We start from the raw sequence: 19,025 nt of genomic DNA, 5'->3' as shown, positions 1-19,025 counted from the left end.
CTCTGTAGATGTGAAATTGTGTATTTAGTATGTATAAAAATAAACACAAAAATGTGAGGTTGTTCATTTTGTAGAGAATAATACAGCAACTCTTTCCTTCCCTGGAAGTGACAAATACAGGCATACTGCCTTTGTTTACCTATTCTCAGTTATTTATCTGACAGACTATGCCATTTTAAAATCGTATAACTTATAATGTATGCTATACGAAGTTATTACGTTTTTTAACTTCTGAACTTGAAACTGTGGTTAATTTTTGTTGCTAACTTAAAGCAGTGAAAGTTTGATTAACTGAAGATGTGTGACTGTCAGGGTCTTTTGCTTCGGAGTTCTCTGAAATTTGCAAACAGGAAAATGGTTATGTATGTGAAAGTGGGACAGAAACACCACGTTTTGAATCTCCTTTGCCATCTATGTGTCTGTTTTGATTACTTTGCAATTGCAAAGCCGTCCTACGGTGGTCTTGGATGTCACAGTTGCAGTAGCTTTTCAGTTGGAACATGTTTTGTTACAAGGAGAGAAGGCATGCAACAACAACCCTTTAAACCTGACTTCCCTTGTCCTCACATAGGGTAACTGCAGTGTCACAGCAGACTGCTACGTGTTAGGAGCCACCCAAAGGCTTCCCTTCACAACTGTCATAAAATCGAAAGCGAGTGTCAGTCAGCATTGTGACTTGTTTTTCAGGTGTTACACTATGCTCATTTGTTAAAATTATCTTCTGCTTTCATAGAAACTAAATCAGCAGAATCAGAATATTCTAAAAGAAAAGAGGCAACATACCCATTTGAAATGACCTACCATGTATATATTGTTCTCCATTTCTGTCTGGTCAATTAAAGTGTAATTTTTAGACATGCAGTAGTCTTTTGTGTGATAGAAGCTATCCCTTTATCTTGAAGCTAAACCAAAGGCAAGCTAATTAAATTCACTTAAGCAGCCCTTAATATGATCTCTTATAAACAAGATTCTTTATTTAAGAACAAACTGTTATTTTCCTGCTTGATGCAGCAGAGTAACTATAATACAAGATAGCATGAGGTATTATATTTACAGAGATGCCAGTTTACAGTCTTGAATTTCCCTTTGGAGGTTTTAATACGTTTCTCATTGCCTTATTATTCGTTAGCCAATGTGTACTTTTCTAATATCTTGATATTTTTATTTATTTTCCAGACAGCTATTCTCCCCTTCCCCATTCTAAAACTGCATTACAGTGTACTGTTGTGAAGTTGTTTTAATGTATAAATACTATTTTTTTTTTTTTTCTTTTTAAGGCCGTTCTTCCCTCTTCCCGATAGATGATGGGTTGTTGGATGATGGTCATAATGATCAAGTTGGAGTCTTAAATTCACCTACCTGCTATTCTGGTCATCAGAATGGGGAACGAATTGAGCGCTTTTTCTCGGAAAGTGTTTGTTGGAGGTCTTCCACCAGATATTGATGAAGGTGAGCTGTAGGTAGTGAAAATAAATCATCTAGCAAAGTAATGTCCGCTCCTTTTGATTTTTAAATGATTTAGTTCTTATTCTGCTTTCAAGAGTTTCATACAGTGCCTGGAATTTGTGGTTATGCTTATCTTTCACTGATATGGGGATGCATATTCCTTTCAAATATGTGTTAGCCCTACATACTGTCCTCTGTATGAACCTACTTTATCATCTATTCCTGGGAAATGACTATTAGTAATTGAATTTCAAATTCTATTTTACCATTACCTGAAAATCTCGAAAGTGGTTTAGAAAGATTAATATTGTTCCTCTTACTAAACAGAGAAACTAAAGCAGAGGAAGGTCAAGTCGAAGAGCACTGTGTGATGCACTAAATACAGAATGTATCATGGAAGCTCAGATCATTATGTGATGCAGTTGGAATTGTTTTGTATAATAGTGCTGATTTGAACTGGTCGTACTGTTTAATATTAGGTTTCTGCTGTGCAGATAAATGTAAATTGCATGCTAGTTTTGTAATGTAAACAGAAATCCCTTTACAAGGTTCAGTGTAATCCTAGAATAACTTGCAAACCAAATAAGCTGCCTGTGGTTAATTATCTTTCAGACATGGGAAGACCATACTTTAGTTTCATCTTCAAGATGATGCTCCCCTGTAATGTACTAGGGGATTTATTTTAATATATCTCAGCTTTTCTTTTGTACGCTTCAGCATCTAACTCAAATGTGAACTGTTCCTTTTAATACAAATGCCAAACAAAGACACATGGAGATCTCTTTCTTTCTTGCCTGCTTATGTGCCTTTAGTTGTCTGTATCCTTCTGAAATCCCTTGTTACTGAGTAATTGAAAAAATATAATTTAAAAAAAAACAACAAATGCAAGCATAAAATCGCCAGAAGCATTTGTGTAAATGTTAACACTTGAAAGAGGTATCTGTTTATGGCTTTTGTTTGGGAAACTTGGAAACTTCGCTCCTCTATTTCCATGAAACGTCAAACTTTGCTATAAACAAAGATCTTTATTTGATAGTACTTTGTCATTGAGTACTTTTTTATTTGTTTTAATTTCAACTGTTACATCTGTTTTCAGATGAAATTACTGCTAGCTTCAGACGATTTGGGCCTTTGGTAGTAGATTGGCCTCACAAAGCAGAAAGCAAGTCTTATTTTCCACCAAAAAGGTAAGAGTTGGAAGGCTGTGATCTGTCACTGAGTGCAAATCCTACTTGGGCAAACTGTCTCATCTTCTCCCAAAGGATATAATTTAAAATCCCTGTGAACAGTTAATTCTGCAGTTTCAGTGCATGTTCAGACAAGGCTCTACATACCAAGTATTAAATACAGAGAGTTGTAGTATTCTGCCTGGTTCAGTATTGGACTTCTGAAGAATCTTCCATAATTTCATTTCCCAATTATTAGATCAGTGTTATAAAACTGTACATGTCATTAATTCAGAGATCTATTATTTGCATTTCTGATTGCTAAAACTAAAATTTGATTATATTTTTAATCCTAAATCTAATCTTTTGTAGAGGATTACAGGCAGGATTCAGAAGGATGTTATTTGGGTATATGAATTTTGTCTTTATTCCATTTTTAAGACATGAGCATCTATTGAAGCACTAATTATCTTTTTTGAGATCAGGTTAAATAGTGATTTTTAACTGTTTCTAGTGTTGCTCTTTGATATTCAAAATCTAGACTAAATTTGTACATTTAGGTAAACTGTGTAGCTTATCTCTGTAGATGTGAAATTGTGTATTTAGTATGTATAAAATAAACACAAAAATGTGAGGTTGTTCATTTTGTAGAGAATAATACAGCAACTCTTTCCTTCCCTGGAAGTGACAAATACAGGCATACTGCCTTTGTTTACCTATTCTCAGTTATTTATCTGACAGACTATGCCATTTTAAAAACAGGCATATTTCCTCAGATAGTCATCTAAAGAGCAGGTAAAGGAGTTGAAAGTATTTGAAGAGCATTTATGAATACTGTATGGAACTCAAGCCAAAGAGCCTTCTACTTTTTTGATTGTCAGCCCAATAAAAATCTAGTGTCTTAACTAAATTTAATTATCCTAAGGAGTGCATCTTTGCTTACAATTTACCAAGAGAAACTCTGGAGGGAGAGGCTCAACTCACAGAGTCTGTATTGAATATGTAGAAGAGGGAAGGTCTAATACATTCTTCACTGGAAGAAATGAGTTCTGGTGTTAATTTCTGAGGAGACAGTCCTGGCTCAGAATGTAAATATCTTAAGTATGCATTTTGAGACTTTGCAGTTGGAAAATTTGTAAAATTTATAGTGAAAATAATAGTAATGATAAGTCTGTATTGAAAGCAGAGAATGTAGGTAAAAGAATTCTGGTTTGTTGATTTAATTAATTTGGAAAACACTTAGATACCAAGTGTTCAGTTGGTTAACTGATCTTTACATGAACTTTAGTAACACTTTATAATCAAACTGTCCCTTTACTACAGTATTCATCATTGTTTTATAGTGTGATAGTAGCCTGGAATAATCTCAGACATTTAAAATACAGTGTAGGTTTCTATTTGTAGATAGTCTGGAAATACAGTTTACTCTTAACTGTTGAATACTTCTGTGTTTATATGTAATGTGGTTCTTTCACTGCACCAGATAAGACATATGATTACTTTACGATAGGCTATGATAGAAATTATCTTAATGTATTTCAGCGTTAGGCACTTGTGCAGGCAGGAACAGTGTAGATATGTTTAATAAGATACCTAAAACTGCTAAACATAGGCTAAATACAAAGAAAGCTTTGAGATTGATTGATAATTATCAATATAAGCACCATATAATAGCACAAGGAGTTCATTTTAATTTCTAATCTTTGCTGTCTAGTTTACTACTTTGCGTGGAAATAATTTAGTATCTATCTGTTTTTGTCCAGTCTTGTTAGAGACTTGAAATTCCAAAGACATCTCAGAGTTATCCGTTTCTGGGCTGTTCAATACATTAGTATTCAGCATGTTGAAGACATACAGCCTGTTTTGTTGCTTGTTTGGTCTTTTTTTTTGTTATCTTTTGTTACTGCTTTAGTACTTTTGTTCAGTTTTCCAGGCTGTGCTTCCTTCCAGGCTCTCTGCTTACAGATAGTCCTGAGGGAAGGCCAAGTTCATAAGAAGTATTTCCTTACTTGAAGAAATACTGATCTGTCAAGGCTGACTGCCTCCTGAGAAACACCAACTGCCTTTTATTTGCTAATTACATTTTGTATTGGTTCACCACAAAATGAGGCCTGAAGATAGCAGGAATTTTAAACACTTCACACTAATCTTAGAAGGAAACTCAGTTATGAAGCAGAAAAAGAATTATTCTGTTGAGATCAAAGTACAGTCAGTAAGTGATCTGCCAGCTGTAATGGGGAATTCCTTCCTTTCTATCTTGTCACTGCTTATCATAACTCCTGTTATTAGTTAGTTGGCACACACCTTCAAAGCGACTGCTGAGGTGAGAACTCCATTCTCATGATAATGAAGCTCAGAAAGAAATGGTGCGGTGAGGATATGCTGATCCAAAGAGCCTTTCAAAGGAGGACCAGTTGTTTGTATGTTCTGTACTATTTATAGTCTGTATAAAACAGAGGATAATCTGTTTAAACAAGACAGTATCTCCAGCTTTTTCTAATTGTCTGCGTATTTCTTTTGCTTTCTGTCCCAGTAGTCATGCAGTAGCTTCATTTATTCAAGATTATTAACTGCTAACTTACAACTGACTGAAAAAATCATGCTGAAAACATTCTGTTTCTAGTTCAAGGAGCAAAACCCTAGGTCCATTGGTTAACTTGTTACCAGCTCATTCGAGCTCCTTGGGTTGGACTGAACTCTGGATTCAGGCAAATAACTGTAGGTGTCTTCATGTGCGATTAGCATCTAAGCTTCCTTTAATTAATGGGAATCTTGCCAATAGAGTCACTGGAGTACAAAGGGCTATTCAGGTCACTGTAATGTAAGCTCATTGTGCTTGATTCATTTCTCCAAACCAAGAATATCAAGATTTACCCACGGATGGCAAACGTGGTACAGTACCTAGTGAAGTCCCACACCACCCTAGAACAGCAGCTGGAGGTTAGGCAGAGTACTGCAGAGGGTGAGTCATGCAAGGCATCTCTGTGTCACTCTTGTTGGCAGAATAACTGCCCAGACACCACTGGCAACATTAACTAGATCTCTGCTGACCACAGAGCTTAAACTCAGTCAAGAATATTTCCACAGAAATAGAGATATGGAAATAGGGTTCGCTTGGGTCTCAAGGTGAATCCTGCACCACCTCCCTCTCAATCAAAAATGCCTTAGCTAACATCTACATTGCAGTTGTGCCAGCTTGTACATTCTCACTAAAAGAGTAATTTGGAGTTGATTCTCGGTAAAAGGTGACTGATTTAAAAATTTATGTATCCTTCCCAAATGTGAATTATTCCCATTATCAAATATACATCCATTGTCAGTAGTTTACACTTGTTTGTTTGTTTTAGCTCTCCTCTGGGGAAGACTGTTAGAACAGTAGGGGACCCAACCATAAAAGAAAATGCAGCTCTGCTGGCTGATACAGACCATCCATGCTGGCTTATACTGATTTTCTTTACCTCTCTTCTAAGTCACTGGTGATAGCAGTTAATTGGAGTCAAATCGAACTTACAGCTGCTTTCAGATTTCTACATGGAGCTATGCATTAACAGAAATTTCTTTTCTCCTTTTGTAAAGTTCCATATTGTGGAATAAAAAAATTATGCCTGGCCAGAAATTCATATTAGCCACCTTTTCTGTGTAGTAAATAAAAAAATGAAAGCACTGATTCTGTATATAGGTTTTTGATTGGGGTTTTTTGTTTTGTTTTGCTTGGATTCTTAGAACAGTTTCATTTATTAATATATACATATGTTATATATATATTTATTTCTTTATATATATATAAAAGATTCTTGAAGTCTTGTTTGTACTCAGAGAAACAATGATTATAACCAGTGCAGCATTTTTAGATATCAGGGAATGTAGTTTTATTGTCAGTTATGATCTCCAGAAAGATTTCCCTTTTCTTTGAGATAATTTTGTGGGAATGATATTATCAAACTCACCCTCACCGTTTCCCTTTGAAAACAGCAGTATTTATAACCATTGCAGTGTAATGCAGAGTAATTTAGTCAACAATTAAATGCTAGCAGGGGTTACCTAAACTTTATCCTCCACAGAAGGCATAAATGCTGGTACACATGAACAATACATTTTTATAAGACTGTTTCATCTAACATTTTTCACTTATGGAAACCATACAGGCTTGGGTTGCCTTTTGGCAAGCAATATCTGATCATGACCTGCTACTGCCAGTGTGCATATGACCCAAAGGTATGAAGCATCTTCCTTCAGAGAATCCTATTAGAGCAGCTTTTCTTTTCCGTTGTGAACAGACTTGTGCTGCTGTTGGGTATGAAGCTGTTACGGTTTCATGACAGATGTGGTACACAAGAAAAACAAGAAACTAGAGAATTAAACTGTTCTGTGGTACAATAAAGTACTCTTCACAATACCTCCATTCCACGTTTCACAGTTACTACATATACTTTCTATTACACATAGTAATTGTAGTTTGGTATCATTATAAAATCCTTCTCGTCACACCTATGCGCAGTTACCACCAGCAGCTAACTAACTGCCTTTGCAGTCAATCAGTTCACAATAGTTCATGAATTATAGAGGATAAAAATAATCCAATAGAGACGTATCTTAAGAAAGCAGAAAGGGATGAGAATTAAGTCTGTACATATAGTTGTCAGCATCTGGTAGCTGGAGGAGGAAAAGCCCAAACTTATATCTTAATTAAGCATCTAAGACTGTAAATTCCTTTCTGCTTAATGAATAGAAAGCCTGGATCCTTATGTAACTGTGGTGTTCTTTGTAGAAGTTTGGCTAATGTATAATTGGTTTGTGCAAGGATATGTGCCATAATGCAAGTAAAGAAGGGTTGTATCCAGACTGTGGGAAGGGATTGGCCATGTCTGTAAAGTGTTGGATCTGAAGTATATTATCCTCTACAGCCATGTTTTTTCTCCAAGAGAGCTAGTTATTTTCTTCCAAACTAGGCTTGAGGAGTGAACTAAAACACCTTTAAAGTCATGGAAGCACTAGAGCTATGGAGCAAAACTTTAGCCAGATGGATTTGCTAACCTCAGGTTTTCCATGTTTTCAAAAGTACAGCTAAGTTCTTGACACAGGTCTCTCTGTTGCTTAAAATTAAATGGGATGAACCCAGACGTGAGTTCTTCAGATACTGTTGAGAAGGCAGTGGTAGTATATAATTCTGATTTTGCTTTCCTTGTTTTTATTTTAGGTTGTGGTAGAATATAGTAATCCTAATTGTTCCCTTATCTAGTTCCTATTGGAATTGTCTGTTTCTTCACAAGGCTCCTGCTAAGCATATTAATAGCTGCAGACATACAGGTCATAGATGATCTGGGGACTCTGATTCTATTTATGTGTCAGGAGCCATATGCCAGTAACATTGATTTGTGTTAGGATAAAAATTGATGAAATATCAGCTTCCAGCAAATTGTTTTACATAATTCTGGCTGTGATTGTTTGTGTGTCACCCATTTAGCCCTCACCTCGGGTAATCAAGTTTTTGCATTCCTGCCATTCTTGTACTGAGATCTCCATTCAAACTGGACTGTATGCACTTGGCTTCTATGCAGGTGAAGACAGTTTTGTGGTTCTAGTCTCACTTATCCATGCTAGTCTGCACATGCCCTGGCTCATTGAGTTTTACATGGCTTATATGTGAATTTTAAATTGCAAAGTAAATACTGAAAGATATCCCCCTTAAACAAGGCTTTTGAGTCTAAGTAATTACTAATTAAGTTTAATTTGAACAGAATTTTCATTGCTGAACAGTATTTTTAATAACACTGGATTTCACCAGGAAATGCCTTAGCCAAAGCTCAAAGATTCCCTACAGACTTTTTTAATAAACTGAGTAAGATTTACATGAAAGTAGAATATGCACAGTTGTGTCCTTTGAAGGGAGCTGTGACAGGACCATGGTATGAGGGATATGAGATCAGGTACAAGTTATTAGGAAAAACAGCGTAGGCCTTTACAGCTTTTTATTTAAATCCTGCTTTTGCTCCCATGGATCTAAAATCATTTGCATTTGTTTCTCTGATCTTATGTTTCTTAAAACATTGAATCTTTAATGCTCTTTGAGATGCACTCTGTTCTGTTAATGCCTTGATGACCTACACTGTTTGCAGTATGGGGTTGCCAGTGACTGAGTAGTACCTCTGCAAAAAGCAGTAGCATTTCCAAAAGGCTTGGTGAAGCAGCCATATTCCCTCTTGCCAACCTCACTCTAGAGCAGGTGCTTCAGAACTTATTTTTTCACTTTATGTTAATGTTCTACACTTGCTATTAATGTGAGGAAAAAATGAGGATTTATGTCCTTTTAAGGTCTACTTTAGAATGCATCCAAATTGTGGTATGGGGTGCCTGTAAAGTAACAAGTTCTGTATATATCATACGGTAACCATTACAGCATTCTATTGTGTTAGGTTCCTAGCTTGTCTGAGTGTTTTTACTGTAGCATTAAATAAGCTTTTTGATTCCTATTTTTATAGTGTTTGGGAGGCTTGCTGGGTCACTTATGTAACAAAGTACTTTGATCTAATCTCTAGAATAGAGATTAGTCCTCTGTGCCAAGTCGGATTTTCATTGTATAATGTCTGCAGCTACCTCTGAGTTGTGCTCAGTCTGTACTTAGAATATATGATAGAGCAGACATGTTTGCTTTTATTTGATTATTAGTCTCTTTGGTGTGTTTTCTTTTTTTTTTTAAGGTATAGAAGTATTTGCCCACAGTTGTATTGATAACAGCAAATTAGCACACAGATGAAGAACTCGACTAATAACAAAGAGTTGATTTGATTTTCTTCTACATTTCAAGTAAACACATTTGTATGGAGAAGACAATTAAAGAAAAGTAAATATAATATAAAAAAATTAACTGTTTTATTTTCTTCTTCACTCTAGGTTATGCATTCCTCCTGTTCCAAGAAGAGAGTTCTGTCCAGGCACTGATTGATGCCTGTATTGAAGAAGATGGAAAGCTCTATCTGTGTGTTTCCAGTCCTACTATCAAGGACAAGCCAGTAAGTAAACAGTAGATGGCCTGCAGGCTTCAGCTGCCATCTGTCTAACGCTGCATTTGAAATGATGATGAAAATAATCAACAGCAAACTACCATTGGCAGCTCTCAACATCTGGAACAATCAGATGATTTTAAAACCATTGAGGTTTGAATTAATAGGATTAAAATGGAACATCAAGACATGCAAAGCTAATAGGGTTATGACTACTGTTGGTTTATATAGGCTGATAAGTATATATTTAGAAAACAGTGAAACAGAAACTAGCATGTCATTTTCTTCCCCTTTTTAATAGGTTCAGATCCGTCCCTGGAATCTAAGTGATAGTGACTTTGTGATGGATGGTTCCCAGCCACTTGATCCTCGAAAAACAATTTTTGTTGGAGGAGTCCCTAGACCATTAAGAGCTGGTGAGTATAAATTATGTCTCTCTTGAAAAGTGGGAGATTATTAGAAATCATTTTAATCATGCATAATTGTATACAGATATGTATGGATAGTTGTAGGTGTTCATAGAATCATATGAATCATAAAGCTGCTTTAATTGGAAGCAGTCTTAAGGATCAGCTAGCTCCATTTCTCCTACCCTGGACAGGATTGCCTCCCACGTGATCAAGTTGCCCATGGCACCATCCAAGTTTGCCTTGGAACACCTCCAGAGACGGCACATCCATGGGCTGTCTGGGCAGCCTGTTCCAGTGCCTCACCACCCTCTGGGTAAAGAATTTCTTCCTAACATCTAACCTGAATTCCCCCTTAGTTTAAAGTTGTTTCCCCTAGTCTTGTCACTATCAGACCATGGAAAACTGGTCTCACTCCTGTTTATAAGCTCTTTTTAAGTACAGGAAGGCCTCTTTGTGAGGCCATGAGATTGGATTGCCCCTGCCAAGGTGCAGCACCTCGCATGTGGACTTGCTGAACCTAATTGAGTTCACTTGGGCCCACTGTTCAAGCTTGTTCAGGTCTCTTTGGATGGCATCCCTTCTGTCTGTTGTATCAACTGCACCACTGAACTTAGTGTCACTTGCTGGGGGTGCAAGTATCCACAGTCTAGGTCATGGATGTAGGTGTTGAAGAGCACTGGGTTCCAGGATGGACCCCGTGGTTATATCACTCATCACCAGGCTCCACCTAGATATAGAGCAGTTGACTAAAACCATCTGGAGCAAATCTTAGGGATTGGAAGGGACCTTTGGGGATCATCTAGTCCAACCTTTGCTAAAGGAGGTTTCCATGAGTAAGTTACACAGGTGGGCTTTTGATGAGAGCCTGTGAGAGTGACAGACCTTGTAGATAAAGCAAGAAGGCCTTGTCAGAGGCTCCCCTTGATCAGGCAGCCTGCAGAAGACCCCAGCCACCAGATGTCCTTTATTTGTCTGATCCCTAATTTTAATCCACAAGTTCTCAGCCTGATCATCACTGTTTCTTAAAGGCAGCTCTTCTTAATCCGTCCACTTCTTAACATAGAGGGCAACTCCCCTGCCCATCCTGCCCTATCTGTCTCTTCTAAAAAACTCAATTGCATTGTTCCATGTGTGCAATTCATCCCACAACATTTCTGATATCAGTCAGAGCATAATCTTCCAATTATGACATGGCTTCCAGCTCCTGCTTATTTCCCATGCAGCATGCATTGGTATAGAGATTCTACAGCTATGCAATGGGTTGCATTACCTTCTTAGAGGAGCCCTCCCAAATTTCTTTCGGGAAGAAGGTGAGGTTTTTCACTGCTACTTCTTAAAATGACACTGTTCAACAACCTTTCTCTGTCACTCAGAAGTGCATCGTCTTCCCTCATCAAATCTAGTTTAAAGCTCTGCTAATCAGTCCAGCCAGCTTGCTGCTTGAAAAAAATACTCATCTATACTTCTGTTTCTCTGGTAATTGCCTTCTTCTGCTTTTGGTAGATCACAAATCACTGTTCACCTCTGAGATACACTGGACACTATTACAATGCCTAAAGCTGTAGAAAATACTTTCATCTTACTAGTAAAATTGCTGTTTCTTGTTTTTAAAATAGCGCTGTGGCCTCTGCTCCATGAGTGAAGCTCTTTTTGTACTGTTACTGTACATTAGCTGCTTTTCTATTGCTGGTTGCAGTTACTGTGGATAACATGGATAAGGAGAAATGCAGATAGTAAGTATGATTAGAGGAAAATGGGAAGAAATTCAGACAGCTAACACAGTCTGTATGATACAGTGCTATATGAGATTGCAGGACACTTTCTCAGCTCTTGTTGGAATGCATGGAGGAAAATTTCAATGTTTCTGTAGCTGTGAAATGGTTGATCTGCAACCAGGACAGTCTGCTTTGTGAGACAGACTGCAGTAGCCTTTTACGTTGTTTTACAGTGCCCTTCTAGTAAGTGAGTTGATGTGAAACATTACATACAGCATTTCAAGTCCAGATTTCTCTTAGAAAGACTCAGGACTTCGTTAGTCTTCCACTGTTTGTACTAAGTTATGTCATTACAGTAAGATGAGCTTTCATGTGGAAGACGCAGGAGAAACAGGAAGTGGTAGAACAAATTTGAGGTATACAGCATATAAAACTTTTCTATCTTGGACCTACAATGATCAAGCTTTTTTGTTATTTTGCTTTCAAGAGGACGTTTGACTGCATCACTCTGTAATACTTCGTAAATGAGCATTCCAACTGCAGGTTAATTTTCTCCTTAATTCTGTCCTGATACTCCAGATTACTTTGCTAAGGGTCTGTGATAAATTTAATGTATACAGTCTTAGACTTTGCTTTAAAATCTTTGGCATATGTGAAAATGAAACTTTTATGGCATTGTGAAATAAGAATCATGCCTTCAAAAAAACAGTAAAACTTTATCACACTGTTCAAACAACTATTAGAAAATCAATGTCTGCTGACACCTTTATGTCTTGAGGCAGGGGATATTTGTTTTGAAAAAGATATATTCCATCTCAGTGAATTGCTAAATTGAATTCAGTATAAAATATTACTAAAGGTTTGCTGAAATATTTATTGTGAAATTGGAGATTATTGATTCTATGAATTTGAATTTCTATATAGTGACGTACTGTAGAGATGATCGAGCTCTGCACGCCTGGTGAAAAGATCCTAACTACAGCTTGAAATTCAAGTTGAATGTAGAGCAATTGTACAGACAGAGAACATGTAGCAAGGAATTTGGGGCATGTGGATTCTATGCAGCTTGCATTCCATCCTGCCCAAAAAGTCATCTGTTATCCCTTATGGAAAACTGCCCTTGAATTTCAGTTCCAGGTTACTAAGGACTGCAAAGACTTGCAGCTCCATTGTTCCCTGGATGTATGTGGCTACAGTGTGAAAGATGTGTCTGCTGACTATTTCACAATTTAATTCTACATGTTGTGATATTTTTTTAATTACAGTTACATAAGTTGTTGGAGAATTAATTACTAAAATTAACTTTTCTGGATTTTTTGAGTTTGTACAGTGAGAACAGATCAAGTGAACATTGTTTTGTTTCCTAATAGTGGAATTGGCAATGATCATGGACCGTCTGTATGGTGGAGTTTGTTACGCAGGAATTGATACTGACCCTGAGCTGAAATACCCAAAAGGTGCTGGACGTGTTGCTTTTTCCAATCAGCAGAGTTACATTGCTGCCATCAGTGCTCGGTTTGTTCAACTTCAGCATGGCGATATAGATAAACGAGTAAGTTACACAGAATGAGTTTATTTGGGTGGATTTTCTTAGATATGTGGGAGCAGTGATTTATAACACAATTTCTTAGGATGCATAACTTTGTGTTCTGATCCACTTTTGTGCCAGCTCTAACATTTTTTCTGATATTTCCCTAGCTTCACAGGTTCCAGGAGTTAAACTCTGAATGCCCCTGAAACAACGAGCATTCCACAAAGCAGCAGTTTGTTCCTTGGGCATATGTTAGACCATATGTTCTTTCCATTCTGGAATTCCTAGTTTTGTTGAAAATTTTTTTCACCCTTGTTCTAATGAAAACGAATATTGTAATAATTCGTCTGTCATTCATGGGAACCTCTGTTATTTATTGGTTTCAGAACAGGTCTAATTTTCCGCTGCCTTTAACTTCAACCATGATTGTCAGTGCTTTGGAAAATCAACCATACTTAACCTTAACTCATCCTTTCCATTCAGAGAGAATCTGATTCTGTGTACTTAACAGTGTACCTTTCTGGTTGCAGTAAATGATTTTTGCTAGCTAAAGCAAAGCTAACTTTTCAGAAGACAAGTCTATTTCATTGCTCTCAATTAGAACTATGAGAGTAGCAAAGAAAACTGACGTCTAAATTAGATTAGGTTGAAGTTGACTAGTTCTGATGTCAAGAGTTGTCGATGCAGATAGTGTTATTAATGGTGCTCTGGGTTGGTTTTTGTTACAGTTTTTTTTTTATGTCTTAGAGGAGAAATGAGTAAATAGTTCAAGGTCCAGTCTCCTCTACAGATCAAAGACATTGCAGAAAGAAATTGGTGCACTTAACTGAAGGCCATAGCAGGTGCTTCTCTCCTTTCAAATAGGCAAAGCAATACAGGCTTACGTGTCTCTCAGATACCAGTTGCCTGGGGAGCTGAAATCCCCAAAGTTCTTTCCAGGAGATGAGTGGGAATGAATGTGGATGGTGAAGTAGTCTTCACATCCAGTCCTTACAGCTACATTTTGCTGGTGACATTGCTGTTCCTGTGACTTGCAGCTGACTTTGGCTAGAAGTTCTGGCTTCCCTCTAGTTACATAACAGGAAAAATGCCCGTAATGATAGCTCACTGGAAATCTCAAGGGCCATTTGGATGCTGAGCAGGCTTCTGAAATGACAGTGCTTGCTCTTTGCAGAGGTGATTGAACTTTTTTTTTTTATATTGTGTAACTATGAAAAACTTAAAGAGATATGGAGAGTGAAATTTCAATAAAACTGTGGGCATCTGCTGCAGACCTCTTGGAGCATGGACGGAAAACAAATCAGCACGCAGTCTGCCATAAATACCAAAGCTCAGAAGCACAGTGTTTGAGTGATATCCATGAGACTTAATTTACACAGATAGCAGTTAAATGATTTCTTCTTGGGCATGTTTGTTAGCTTCCTTGGGTTTGATTTCTTCAAAAACATCTGCTGTTCCTATGGTGCTCTACTTCCAAAACACAGTGATGCCAAATCTAAATATTTTAATAAATTTGTCTTTTAACCTTATCATGATGGAGAGGGTTTATGATCTGTTCTGTTCATATGCCAGAGGTTTTTAATCTCATTTTTTTAATAACTTTCTCTATATTTAAATCGTATGTTCAGTCCTGATATTATTTATATAGTAAAATATAAGTACACAACTGAGTCATTTGCATTAATATAAATGCTGATTTTATAAATGTGGAGGACGGTTGTACTTCAGGTACTGCCTTCACCTGAGATAGAAATATATGCTGGCCTATTTAGCAATACATTACACGTTTTTGTACAGTCTTAGAGACTGTTCTGTGCTTCATCTTACTAGTCTTTCTGTTGCCAGTTACAGCCAGTTTCTGTAGGTGTGCTGTCTTTTCACATTTTTTCATAACCAGTTCTGTGTCTTTTCTTTCATGGTTAAAGTTTGCTGTTCTCCTCTTTATCCATCTGAGCTGCTGTTGAAAGTATTTATGGCATTTTTAACATATATCTTTTCCTATCTTAATAGAAATACTTGGTGTCACTGTGGCTTTACAGACGCTGTCTGTGACCTTAACTTCTTCCTTACCTCTGGAGCTTTCTTTAATTCTTTCGATACGGATATGTTTAGTTTCTCCAGCAGATGTTTTTCTTCTGCAAAGTGCTCTTCATGCTATTCCATCATATAAGACAGATCAGTTCCAAACATTTCTTTGAAACTCATTTGGAGTTCCATCTCCAAAAATTCTTTAAAATGTTAACTTTCATATGCCATCAGTCTCCATCCGCTTCATGTGATACTTCAGTTCCCTAAAATGTTTATCTAATAACGTTTGTAACCTCCTTAATACTTATCTTGGTGCATCAACGTACCAAAGCATGAAACTCATGGTATTTCATGCTTTCAGTAATGTTGGACCACAAACAGAATGACTGCATAAAGTTGCTGTTTATTGGAAAGCCCAAGCATAACTTGTGCTGATGCAGATCGTTGCAAGTAAGAAATCAGTTCATACTGAATGTACGCTGTCAGAAGAAAGAAGCATACTGTGTTTCAAATGTATGTGTGTTTGACCACTCAAGTATGCATTTTCTGAAGCTAAGAAAATCAGTAGTGTTGGTGTTTTGTTTTGGGCTTTTTTGCAAACCATTGGGTGTTTGCTAGCTTTATAGAATCATAGAAATGGCCTGGGTTGAGAAAGACCTCAAAGATCATCTAGTTTTTACTCTCTGCTGTGTGCAGGGTCACCAACCACCAGACCAGGCTGCTCAGAGCCACATCCAGCCTGGCTTTTATTTTGTAGCTCTGGAAATAACATCCAAAAATGTCATTTTATTCTGGAGATCTTAGTATTCCAAACATACTCCATTTGAGTGTGGTACATGAGGTCACTGTGTGTAGGATTCTTCTCAAGTAACAGTAAATATCAGGGAAAAAAAAAACTTGTATTGTAGGGATAAATTGGAATAATTGTTTTTGCCAACAAAAGTTGAAAACACTGTCTTTAAAAAAAAAATAAGGAAAGGAAAACAACAATACATTCCTTAATGATGGTGTCAATTCATTTTGTGCTTTATTGTGAAGTTCTTCTTCCTGTCTGAGTGCAGTCTGTAACAGTTCAGTGATGCAGAGACATTGTGCAAATGTACCACTGGAATCCTGCCACTTTTCCACTCTGGCAGTCAGAGCAGTTTGGGAGAAAGAAGCTGTGTAACACAGGTGTTTCTAGCAGGCTGTAGATTTGCAGAATGATCTTTTAAAAATAAATTCAGGACCATTTTGAACAAAAATTCCTGTGCATCTCAAAGCTAAAAAATAAAAAGAAATTAAATAAAGGAAAGTAATATGTGATCCAGATCAGAAACTCCTAATTCGGTCGTATTTTAGAAATTTGGAGTGAAGTCATGGGAGTTAAGAGTACCAACAGAAGTAATCAAGCCTGCAGGAAGTGCTTCTAATTGGCAAAGGAAGGTAGTACATGCAGAGACTTCTTGTCCAGGTATAAACGGTTACATTCTTGTATGTGTGTTATTTGCTAAGCAGTACAAAACTGGGTATCGTGTTGGGGTGTACTTGGGAGCTGGTGAGATTTCTTCACAGAGCTTTGGGACCAGTGGTTTATTTTCTACACTTACTTTGGTTTTATCACGTGCCAAGGGTATCTTTCCAGAGTAAGTTAATTGGAGGTTCTGGTGTAGCCATTAGTTACATATCTAATGCACTTCTGAAGATCTGTGTTGAATTGTTTAGCTTTTTGTATGGATAGATTGGGAGCTGGTAAATGGTAAACAGTAATAAAAAGCGGTGAATTGGGTAGAGATGTAAGCATATCTGATGTCAGATTCCTTTTTTTTTCTGGAAGAGAGAAAACCTGAGCACACTCATCTATCTTTTCAGTGGGAATAATAGGTGTTAACTGGAATTCTTTGTGTCTCACTCTAACAGGTGGAGGTAAAGCCATATGTGTTGGATGACCAGATGTGTGACGAATGCCAGGGCGCACGATGTGGTGGAAAGTTTGCTCCTTTCTTCTGTGCCAATGTCACTTGCCTGCAGTATTACTGTGAGTTTTGTTGGGCAAATATCCACTCCCGTGCAGGACGTGAATTCCATAAGCCATTGGTAAAGGAGGGGGCTGACCGCCCACGTCAGATCCACTTCCGCTGGAATTAAACATGGTGAACCAGCATCTACATAAGGAAAGAAGGGTGCATGTGGCTTACTGTGTTTGAAGATACTGACATGCAGAAGAAATAAGTGCATTCTTCTGCTTTTCACCCCAGCTATCAATACATGCATCTTTATCAGCAGCCAAAACACTACAAGCCTCTTGTTTTTCACCAAAACCCTACATCTCAGGCTTACTAATTTTTGTGATATTTTCATGTTAAAATAAAATGTTTTTTTGTATTTTCTCCAAGTTATTTTTATATGTAAAGTTAAAACTAGATATGAGAATGTTTTTGCGTAGGGGCACACAGTCTGCTGCTATATTTAGTGGGTGAAGCGTGCACTTATTTCTAAACATGGGTTTTTAACTTCAAGATCTGCCCCAGTAATTTACCAAAGGTAGCAAAATAGTGAAGATGGAATATGTCTGCTACAAAAAGCTTATTTTTATTGTTGTTGCTATTTTCAGTGTATACATAAACTAAAAATTAGGGTTGATTTTTTGCTCTCCATTTTGACTTGCAAGAAATAATACCTCAAGATAATCTGATTTATTAGCTATTTTTAAACATTTTTAATCACAAGCTGTATTAGCTTTGCTGCTATATAGGTGTTATGTGTAATGCCACCTATTAATACGGGATTGAAACGTTTAAGACACACTGCATTACAGATTAAATGCAGGCAGCACAATATGGCTTAAACTGCCATAGTTTTAGAATGTGAAAAAATTGCATGTTTACTTACCTGTATAAACCATATGCATGCACTAGAACTATTAATTAACAAGAGGTGAGTTATTGCAGATGTTCAAAAAAGGCTCTCTTGAAACTAGGTAGCATGAGCAAATTTACAAAATTTGTTACAAAAAACAAACTTGCATGCATTATTGTGACTGAAGTAAAAAAGATGTCCTACATGTGTACAATATGCAAATTAGTTTTAGACTAGAAGTGCAGCCATTTTGTGACCTGGTCAGTAGTGGAATTCAATTTTATGCAGACTGGATGTAATATTGTAATCCCTGTGCAATTTTGTGACGTGTGCTTCTAATTAATGTGGCGTGTTGTAGCGTAGATTCGAGTTTGAGTACGAAGCTAGCATTTAACCAGTTCTTTTCAACCCCCTTGATTGTTCATGGTTGAGATTTCCTCTACAAACCAAAGATGGCCAGCACACTGCTAACCAGTCACCAAATGTGAAACCCACGGCAAATACGTACAAAAATATGTAAGAATGCCTAATGCTTTAGAAATCAAATCTAAGTAAAGTCAAAATGGAGAAGGTGTAATATACAGACGGCTAGTTGCATAACGAACTAAATTTTACCTTTAAGACAACAGTGAAATTTGGCTTAAAATCTCGCTTACATGTTTGACCTGTGTGCGTTGTGGTCTTCTGTCAAACTGGGGTCACTGTTGCATGAGAAGTAGCTGCTTGACAGTCAAGGACAGTGCTTTTATTTTAATGAAGGAGTTCTAGTGATGATACTGCTTGCAGATTTTGAAAAACGCCGTTAGGACAGAGGCAATATTTAACTGAGCACCAAGAGAAAACCATAGTAGTGTTTGCGTCTATCTCAGAGCATCCTAATGCAACTAGGC

General features: G+C 37.1%; 1 protein-coding gene across 1 annotated transcript in view; it reads left to right on the top strand.

The window, feature by feature from the left end:
• The window catches only part of CPEB2 (cytoplasmic polyadenylation element binding protein 2), a 47,721-nt gene extending 29,630 nt beyond the window's left edge, over positions 1-18,091 (top strand). The window contains 7 exon segments of the mRNA XM_010710383.3: positions 1,278-1,399; positions 1,401-1,449; positions 2,543-2,630; positions 9,502-9,622; positions 9,915-10,029; positions 13,109-13,290; positions 17,197-18,091. Of these exon segments, the coding sequence (XP_010708685.2) occupies positions 1,278-1,399; positions 1,401-1,449; positions 2,543-2,630; positions 9,502-9,622; positions 9,915-10,029; positions 13,109-13,290; positions 17,197-17,424 (905 nt within the window). The 3' untranslated portion in view covers positions 17,425-18,091.
• Positions 18,092-19,025: the final 934 nt, after the last annotated feature.

This window comes from Meleagris gallopavo, chromosome 4 (assembly GCF_000146605.3).
Source record: "Meleagris gallopavo isolate NT-WF06-2002-E0010 breed Aviagen turkey brand Nicholas breeding stock chromosome 4, Turkey_5.1, whole genome shotgun sequence".
Classification (NCBI taxonomy): Eukaryota; Metazoa; Chordata; class Aves; order Galliformes; family Phasianidae; genus Meleagris; species Meleagris gallopavo.
The sequence above is the reverse complement of the archived record's forward strand: the minus strand, read 5'-3'. Positions and strand labels throughout refer to the sequence as shown.